Source organism: Scleropages formosus, chromosome 23, assembly GCF_900964775.1.
Source record: "Scleropages formosus chromosome 23, fSclFor1.1, whole genome shotgun sequence".
NCBI classification, from domain to species: domain Eukaryota; kingdom Metazoa; phylum Chordata; class Actinopteri; order Osteoglossiformes; family Osteoglossidae; genus Scleropages; species Scleropages formosus.
Window position 1 is genome coordinate 12,195,204 of NC_041828.1, and position 10,322 is coordinate 12,205,525.

At 40.6% G+C, this 10,322-nt stretch overlaps 1 protein-coding gene across 5 annotated transcripts in view; it reads right to left on the bottom strand.

The window, feature by feature from the left end:
* The window catches only part of angpt1 (angiopoietin 1), a 42,977-nt gene extending 33,260 nt beyond the window's left edge, over positions 1 to 9,717 (bottom strand). For all 5 annotated transcript variants that reach the window (XM_029248395.1, XM_029248397.1, XM_029248396.1 and 2 more), the window contains exon 1: positions 9,326 to 9,717. In XM_029248395.1, the coding sequence (XP_029104228.1) occupies positions 9,326 to 9,682 (357 nt within the window). In that variant the 5' untranslated portion in view covers positions 9,683 to 9,717. The remainder of the gene's footprint in view (positions 1 to 9,325) is intronic.
* Between the last annotated feature and the right edge of the window lie 605 nt (positions 9,718 to 10,322).

The window sequence follows — 10,322 nt, forward strand, 5'->3', positions numbered from 1 at the left end:
AGCTGAGTAATTTTCTGGAGCAATTTAGTATAAGTACCTTCCTCAACAGTTTTACAGCCAGAGGGAGAATTTGAACCTGGAACTTTTGGGTCCAAAGTCAGAAGCTCTAAGCACTACACTACCAGCCCACTGGAGATATATGCCTTTTATAGTCACCTGTGTGCATCTAAATGCTTTCCGGGGACATTTTAAACTGTAACAGAACATCAAATTCATTTTTTAGAACAAAAAAAAAAACTAGAACCACTGAAATATGGGTGTCAGAAAAACACTGCGATCTTTCTAACTCACCGTAATGTTCTGACAGAAAATGGAACAAGCAAGGTATCTCAAAATGAATTCAACATGGAACAACACCTAAGCTGCAAGGTATGTATTGTAACTCATACAGTACCTACAAACACCACTGTACTTTTATTCCAGAGTTTTTGTACTCTGGAACACTGCTATTCTGTTAGAAGAACCAGAAAAAGCCCATAGACAGAAAGACATTCACTTTTCTGTGGAATCACACTCCCTGGACAGATCAAGAATCTATTAAAGTAACATCTGAGAAAACCAAGGCAGGACTATTCTGTTTTGGTTGTTATCAGCAGGCTTCGTTATGACTTAATCATAATCAGTGACGGCGATGCAACAGAAGTGCTGAGGGCAACATTTCCGTTTTTGTACACCTTCATGTACAATATGTTCCGCATTTGAGTTTAATTCTCTGTTCATCTTAAACAGTCAGATAGACTTGGTTGATTATTGGCTGATTATTACTGAACCACTTTTTTTTTTTTTTCCTAAGGAATTAATGGTTTTTCTTAACTAGGTTATTACGAGTTAAGTTCTTATAAACACTTCAGAAACCAGCGTTTTTTATTTATTTTGTATTGCATAACCTAGCTTATTCCTTTATTTCATGCAAAAATCTTGATTACATAATATATACCCAAAGTAAGCATTCATGTGGGTCCACAGATTTTGGCTAGACACTGTGTCATTAAGCATATCTGTTTCATCTTTTCAACATCATGGCATTATTATTAGTTAATATTTACATTGATACATACGTATATTAACTTTTAAAAATGTACAGAGTATACTTTTCCCCTCAAGAGTTCAAACCAGACATGATCACTTCTTATTGGTTCAATAGCGTTTTTTTCATTCTCAGTAACAGACTTTGCTTGTTCCCTGGTCTTGCTAAACCCCCTCATCCTCATTCCCAAATTATTTTACTTTAACATAAGATGGGTTGCTCTTACAGCTGACCTGTGAACTCCATAAGGCCCATCATCATCTCTTCTGAAGAGATTAAAACTGTTTGCGTAGCTTGTCTGAACTATTTCATGACAGAAACTCTCAGTTTGTGTGTTCAAGTGCTTCTGCTCATTTTTTTAATCAGATATGTACATTGTGGGCAGACAGAGAGAATAACTAACCAGTTATTAAAGGTGTTCTCTCTATAGAGCTTCGGAAAGACGTTAACGTTCTGCCCATCACTCAGGTAGGCAATATAAGACTGTAATATGGTAAGGAGGATCTTTGACTTAGGAAGATTCTTCAGGTCAGTTGTCTGAATGTTGATATGTAAGGGTCTTGGTGCTCCTTGAGCGAAGGAGCCGGTGTGCCACTGTGGTCAGGGAGGACTGTGTAAAGAAAGTGAGTGGAGAAGAGCTGCAGATGATGTAGGTAAAAGTGAGCTCCGGATCCCAGTCCCAACCCAAGCGAGGCTCCATTTTACATGTGCTTTTATAATGGGATGTAATCTGAAACGGATGTGTGCCAAATTATGGAGCTAGTGGGAGCTGTCTAAACGGAGCCTTGGAGGCTCATTTTAGAAAGCTTACATGTGAGCATGGGGGAATTTGTTGGCCATAGACTTTGGCATAAGAAAAAAGACCTGGATATTGTTATTAAAGACGGGAAAGAAGACTCAAAGGTCAATAAAAAGCAGACAGAACCATTAAGATCATTCATGAATGGAGTCGCTCGCGATTAAAATTTCAACAATTTTAAGTAACTTTTTAAAGTTAAATAGGGTTAATGATATTCCTAAAAACAGGCTTTGGAAGCTAAACGTCAGCATGATGGGAAAGTTATACTGGAGCGCTCAGAGATGCTGACAGAGGTGACACTGCCCTACCTGGCTTGGGGTATTTATACTGTAACATATCTGTCGAGCTACAGCCTTCCACGGTCGTTCCTTCGCTTGCTCAGTCTGTGTGTGAAACACACAAAACGCTGTAAATCGGGGTCGCTGTAAAGGGCGTCTGCAGACCAGTTCCACTAACGAGACATGACAAACATTGAGGTGGAAAAGCACACCCCCACGGGCCCGATTCCCACCACTCCCTACTTCTTTCATCTGCCGGCTTATCCGTTTATTTTTGCTCTCCCGGTCTGAAGTGAAGCACAAGCGTGTGTACAAACAGTTACAACCAAGGGAGAGGTCAAGTGATGTAACCCAGCACTGAAATGGCAACCAGTGCAAATTATAACTGCAGCAAAAGCTCAGAAAGATTAACACACAGCTCACTTATGCTGCACTATAAAGAGACTTTTTGACAGTATTATACAGCAGCTGTTCCACAAATTTTCAGGCTGTGCATTTCCCATAAAATATTTGTTTATATACACACCTGCCAATTGCCCAAATACACATTTCATTTAAACGCTGCACACTGAGAGGGACTAAAAATCGCCCTGAAAAACAGAATAATTCCAAATGGCTCAGTGAACAAAGCACGAATGAACAGTTGATTCAACTTACATCAACAATTAATTGTTCAATTAAAGCACGTATGTGGCATGCCCAGGCATGACCCGAGTCGCATTGTGAGGGGAAAAAAGGAGCGGATTAACGCAAGCGTTATTGGATATGATGTGAACATGTCGGTACTCTGAATAGTAGCCTTAACTCATGAATATGATGGGAAATGCTGAGACAGGGTTCGAACTAGCTGGGCCAGACACGGGATGATACCCTTAGTGACCAGATCCAGGCACATCCCAACAAGAGCCCCCGTAATGGTGCCTTTAGGGCAACTGAATTCAGCACAGCTTTCTTCTTGCTACTGTTCAGATGTGCATGGGCTGTTTTTACACAGCTTTAAATGTCACAGCTATCATGTAATGAAGGGATTAGCTGAACAGGAAGAAAACAAGAGACATTTAACTGCTTTTCTATTTTACTTCATTGAGTTGCACACAGAATTTACAAATGTTTTCAATTTAAGCCACAGTAACCGCTACCGCTAATAGCTCCACAAGCAAATCTAATACATATGGTTTTATTGTCTGCAAATGATTTTTAAGCTTTTAATGTTTTAATGTAACAAGCAGTTACCATGCAGGGCCAGGTTTTGACATGGGAGGAGATGAGGGCTAACCTTTCTTTTGCTATTAAATATCCCCAGTTTGCCATGACTGCAACATCCATGGTATTCCTGAGGATGAGCACCAAAACCCTGGTACCGCGGTGCCTGAAGTTTGCAGGGTTCCCTGCCCTTGAGTGTATGAGTGTGGCTACAGGAAACATGGCTGTAGACTAGCAGTGCTGCTGGGTGTCCATCCTGGCCACTGGACCCACGATTTGACACGCCGTGGAGGTACAAACCGCAATGATTAGACATTTGAAATGAGATAAGGTTCTCAATATTTTGAAGCAAAATTTCTGTGATGAAGAGAAAATCGTACGTACACGATTTCACAGGATAGCACCCCTTCCAAAATTGCTTAATAAGAGAGGAGCACAGACGTACACAACAAGAATTTGATGTCAAGTACTCCGTTCTGTAAAAAGAGAAGCTTCTGGATATATTTCTACTGAAATGTATTCAGAACAAAATCCACCAATATTACGTTTTACTCTTTATTACAACTTACAATAGTATTTTTAAATCAACAGTAGTCAGAACCTTAAATTCCTCCAAATGTGTGATGCAGAAATATGTCAGGATATGAAGAGCACATTAAGACTTTGCATGTAAAGAAGTTTAATCTGTCAGCGATTTTATAGCGTATTGTGTTATGATGTTACACATCTTTTTTGCCAAAGACTTAACCAGAAAAGGAACACCAAAAAAAGTTTTTTTTTTTTTTTTTTTTTTTAAATTTAAGCTGCTCATGAGGAACTGTCCATTACACCAACAACGGAAAAATCATCTTAAAGTCATTGCCTGTTTGTAGAAAATCTCAGTGACCTGTGTGAAGCCATATTATAAAGCACTTTCCCTGCAGTCTCACTTACATCCACTTCATTTGTCAGTTTGTTTCTTTTGCAGTTCTTTCCATTCCGAATGATGTTCTGACTTGCAAAAGAGAGAAGAAATTGTCCGAGATAAGGAATAATAGGATTTTCTCTGACTCTGGCTTTGGTTTCTCGATGCACACAGACGAGAGGAGATACAGATCAAATTGTGGTGACTACATGAAACCTACTGACTTGTTGCTGGAACGTGGTCTGGTCTTGAAACAGGCTTTATTATTTCTATATACTGTTCAGCCTGGCTCATTGCTGTCATTAATAACCAATTTTTTTGTAAGATTTGGAAATTAATCAAGTCTCAAAAATACATGAAAGAAATACATGAAAGAAAAAGAATGCTATGAATAGGATACACTGTACAAAGACAACTTCATTACCACTCTGAAAAAGGGATAATTGATGTATCAACTGCAATGGCAGTACAAATAAAACCCTACCAGACCTAAACCAAAAAAGACAGATGCAGGAATACTCAGTGCACATTAATAAATGCATAATGTGTAATGAATCATTTACGCAAGTAGATTTCTGATCAGCTGGCTCCATATGAAGAAAAGAGATTCATTTTTTGAGACAGACTGCAAGTTTACATCATGGGCAAAACTAAAACTGTGAAGAAAACTGCATATGGATGATGACAACGATACGCAAATCAGTTCTGCAACGTATACTCTGCATGTAGATGATAACAGAGGTGAGAAATTCACTTCCGTGAAGACGACTCTGCATGCAGATGAAGACTGAGATGAACATTCGGACCGCCACATCTGAGGAGTGCGGAAAGACTTGATGACTCTGGGTGTTTTAGAAGGATCATATGTCCATCTGTCCGCAAAGGCAAATAAGCTGTCTTGCAAAATACTAAATCCATCAATCTTCATCTGAAAGGAGAACTTTTTTGGATGGGGGAGCAACAAAAAGATTAACTTTATGCCCTTTCAACTTAATCCTTTGCAGTCTCTTAGTATTTATCCCATTGTCAGTTATCAGTTATGAAGAATTTTGTGCTGTTGTCTTATTATACACCCCATAATATTGCATATTTTAATATTGAATTACACAACCTACAGTTATTGCGCAAAGAAAAACAATGAAGAGAATGGATATGCTGTAGGATACAAGGAAACTAAAATGCATTGCAGGAAGTTCTCAATCCATTCAAAGCCCATTACTGTGTGCTCAGGGCCATAAGCTAAATGTTGTGAGCAGGACTAAATGTATGTCCAGCACACCTAACAAAATAAGAAATACATAAGTGCAATTAAACATAAATAAATTGTGCTCAGACAGCCAGCTCGGGGGTCATTAATTAAACTGAAGTAAGAAACTGAACTGAAAACAGGCTGAATACTACTCATATAACAAAACTGGAAAAACTCAAGACTGCACTTAATTACACAGAAGTTAACTCTCGCATTCATTGCGGTTTCACAACCAGGGTATAAAGTAACGGGGACATTTCTGCCCAATATCAAAAACCTCCAGGCAGTTAACTGCTAATGAACATGATGAAATACAGTTTGAAAAAAGCCCAACACAGAATCAGCTTTATTATTCTACATGACAACATTTTGCCTATAAAATCCTTTTCGATGTTTTTTTTTTTTTTTATTAAATGTGTTATGCTCACCTAAACGTGCACAGTAATTCGAAAAAAATGCAAGGGGGACAATGCAAGTCCTTTTAACCCCTTCCCCCCCCAGCATAGAAGAAACTCCAAAGTTACCAATGATGGTATTTTAAACACAAGGTGTGTTTCTAACTGTGAATATCATCACTTTGCTTCTTCTGAGGTTCAGACTTAAGACAGGAAGGAAGAGCTTTTCAGTCTACTGAGCATATAGTAGCTCTTCATGGCCCATTTATTAGTGTTGGCCCACGTCACCAGGAAAAATAAACTTTGATACAAAGGAAGTCGCCCTTAAAATAGCTTGCACTTTCACTCACTGTGGGTCCTTTCAGTATCATTTTAAGCGGTGTTCTTCCTTTCTGCTTGGAAATACAACCCTTATCCCATATGTAGCCAGCAGTGCAAGGGACAAACAATAACACGAAAAACGTGCACATTAGTCTTCAAATCAGATGTGAATTATTGTTCTCACATTATCCCCCCCCCTCCTCGAACAACAGGGCTGTAACTTGTGTAGTGTCACAAAAAAAGGCTTGTACTGTGTAAAAGCATCAGCTAAAATGAGGTCTTATAATAAGGAAATAGCCTGAGAAGCTCTTTACCAGAATAGACAAGTTCCACTCGCTGGGGACATCCACATTTGGACTGGATGGACACAGTTTTGGCAAGACAACTGGCCAATTATACTTAATCCAAGCCACAATGAGTTTAAGCTTCTTCCTAAGCAATGAGAGTAAACGCGTCTCAGAGCCTGGAATTAATAAGAGGATTAGAAAAAGAATGAATCTGTCATGGCCTTGTGACATTACATATGTGGACACGGATTTGTTCTCGTCACTGTCGGCCCTGAGAAACCACACAGAAAGCCGTTCCACCGTGTGGGTGTCCGGAACACACATGCGGCGTAATAAGCTGAAAACCAAAGTTTCCCAAGTTTTAATGTCACCATGTAGCACTGTTCCTTAAATCAGAGGATCCTGCGCAGGATTTCTCATTTCTTTAATTTTAATTTCATAAAGTACACTATTCTGTATTATCTATGGAAATTGGCACTTTCTTCCGCTGGACTCATGAGGCAAATTGTAAACCTTACTTTCAGATGACTTTCAAGAATCTCTTTCTGAACATTTAATGAAAACTAATTCAGAAACAATCCAGTTATTTCGAAATATTGTACAAATATTGTACACAGTAGAACATGCGCTGTGTGACTTGAAAGTTTAATTTCTTAGTCCCATAATGGACCCCCAAGATGTCATGGGAGTGAAGCATCAGGATTACTTGCCAGTTTCCTAAAGTAATAATAAATGATGTGAGGTGCTCATGACCCCTCTTATGTGCCTAGAGCCCAGTAATCCCTATGAAAACAGAAGCCGGCTTCGATTGCTGCGGAATGTTGTCGCCTTTCTCTTCGCCCCTGGAGTGAGGAATTTCACAGGCCGCGCGATTAGGACCGCGATACTTGGCGAGGTGCCGCACGACGCCGATGCGCACCAGTGGCGTGCGCAGCATCTCTCGCACGTTCCTTCACAAAGGACGCACAGAGCCCTTCGCGTCGCCACGGCCGACACACCGCACAGTCGACCGGTCAACTGGCAGGGGAACACGTCGACTGAAGTGGTGATAATAGAGAGCAATGCATACATGGCAGCGTATCATTTTTAAATGGAAACAGCTTTTAAACTTTTCAGCTTTCACTCAGAATATCTTCAACATCTTTCCATGACACGCAACTGCTCATCTCGTTAAAACAAGAAAACGGCATATTTTAATTACTATAAAACGATCTTCCTGAATCTTTCGCGGCATTACTGTTGTTTTCGCAGATCATCGAGGATGTCCATCAGAACAAGTGGTCGTAACTTATTAGTCTGAAGTCCATTACCAGTACGGTTTACAGGTTCAGCCTTATTTTAATTTGTCCTTACAGATTTATAGCTTGATACATAATTAAATTAGTCTGTGCTAAGATTTTATTTATTGCCAGGTCCTTTTAATAGCCAATAGCTGTATTTACAACAGTTTTGAAATATTATTCATAAAAAGAAGGAAATGAAACTGTGTCCATATACTGTAAATAAAGTTTTCCAAGAAATTATACAGTTTTTCGATATGGTTATGTGCACTGGTAGCCCACATTTTTTTGTGTAGGGTCTGTAATTTGCTAAAGAGTTGAGGCTGATTATAACTGATCTCAACAGGAATTTTTTTAATTTATATAAAACCTAAAAGCAGAAAGACAAAAAGGTAGTATGATGTTACACAGTTTCTGGAAAGTCTCAGCTGAGAAGGGCATCAGTTAGGTTTGAATTAAACTACTTGTTTTGCCTAAAATTGCCGTTGGCTTCCTTTTCTTAACTGGAGTTCAACTTTTCAGTTTATGGTGTCTTCTTGGTTTTCTATCTTCGCAACTTCTGTGTAATTTCACGATGGAAAAAAAAAAAAAACAGCACTAGAAAGCAGATTATTTAAAATAATACAACATTTAATTAAATATATATAATTAACCACAACAAAAACACAAGAATTAATTTCATCCTTCAATTCTGAAATGACTGTGGATGTACTTAAAAAGTGGAATATTCGAATGTGCTCATAATCATAGTCAGACTACAAAATATTTACTTAAATGTATTTAACTGCTAACATTAACTTGTGTATGACTTATGGACCAAATGCTAATACATGAATATTGATTTAATAAATTGTCCATGAATGAACATGACATTTTCATGTGTTTTTTTTTCCATGTTTTGCAGAAAGTATCTAATCTATGTCTGAAATTATACAAGATGCACATGTATGTCAGAATATCTTCTGCATGGAATAAAGCTGGACTAAATTTTGATGTATGAGGTGCCAAGAAGAGGCACACACTTAATTCTACAGCACAAGCTAGGAACTCCCTCGAGGCTTTTTATTTCCTGTTATTAAGAAAGACAGCATACTTACTGCCGCAGATTGGTTACAGATATGTTCAAAGGTAGTCCCGCGCTCTTATTCATATTAACGATTTCATAGAAAAATCCTTGGGCATAACCTGCTGAACTTTAATTGTAAACATGAAATGGGACACTTTTCTGAATGCATTACGTCCAAAATGCTATTATTGATTATAGCTAACGTATGCTATAAAGTAGCTCTATTACGAAATTTCTCAAAACTTCACTTTTTCCACTTCACTATTACATCTTGCAAGTCTGTGAAACATTAAGCACAAGAACCCTCACAGTTTCCCAAGTGGATCACGCAATCAAGGCCCAAATCCACTTCCTGCTACAGCCAAAATGATCTGCAAATTACAAACTGCCAAAGGACACATGGGCATAGTGCTGTCTTCTGTTCCTAAAGTCACAGCTGTCAGAAGCACAATGCTCCAAGGCTTCCCCTACGATACCGCTGAGCTCGGCTCTCAGGTGAGTGCGGGTCCACCTTACCTTCTGGAGCCACTGGGTGTAGTTCTCCATGATGTGCTCGAGGTGCTGGATCTTCTTGCTGGGGAAGTCCTGCTCGGCCTGAGGTGCGTCCCGCTGGAGGGCATTGACGCTGTACTGCCCACCGGCCCTCCCCTCCTGGCACGGGGCGCCGCTGCCGTCGTTCTCGGGCAGGATGAACGTGTAGGTGCACTGACCGTGCTGGATGCGGCTGAAGCGGCGGCCGTTGCCCCTGGTGCTGCCGCCGCTGCCAGTGTCGCTGCCATCTGTACCCCTGCGCTGCTCCGTTACGCCACCATCTGCCACCACCAGTAGAGCCACCAGTGACAGCAGAGGCCAGGCGCACTTCTCCCACAACATTGCAGGAAGAGCAAGCGACAGACTGCCAACAAAGTCCTCACTGGAAATTTAGAAGATGAGTTTTTTTGGTTGTTGATCTCTTTTGGAAAATTGCACTGGGTTGTAAACAGCGATGCCGGTTATGCTGTCAGTCCAGTGCATCTAATGGCCATCCCACTGGACAGCAGTGAAGAAGTAGTCCAGCTGAGCATTGTGGACCGTAGAGGACATCACGCTGAGAGTGGAGATCATGCGAGCTGCTGTGTGGTCTCCAGCCTGCTCTGTCTGAAGAAGCTGGAACTTCCTGAGAGGTGTTCTCCACGTGTCAGGTGGTACGCAGCATGCGTAAATAGAAGTGGACCACAGCTGCACAGTGTAAAGTGTGTGAATGGTGTATCCAACATATGCAGGACCTCCCCCTCCTTCCAGACTTAGCTGCTGAGAGTCCTTGGAGCGTTTTCTCCAGGAGGTCTGCGGCACAGAAGCAGCCTCCACGCCGGCTCTGTCCCTTCTCCACACAGTGGCGAGACAGGAATGCAAGCGAACTAGGTTCTGTGTGTGTGTGTGTGTGTGTGTGTGTGTGTGTGTGTGTGTGTGTGTGTGTGTGTGTGTGTGTGAGAGAGAGAGAGCGAGAGAGGGAGAACGTGCCCCCCTGTGCCGA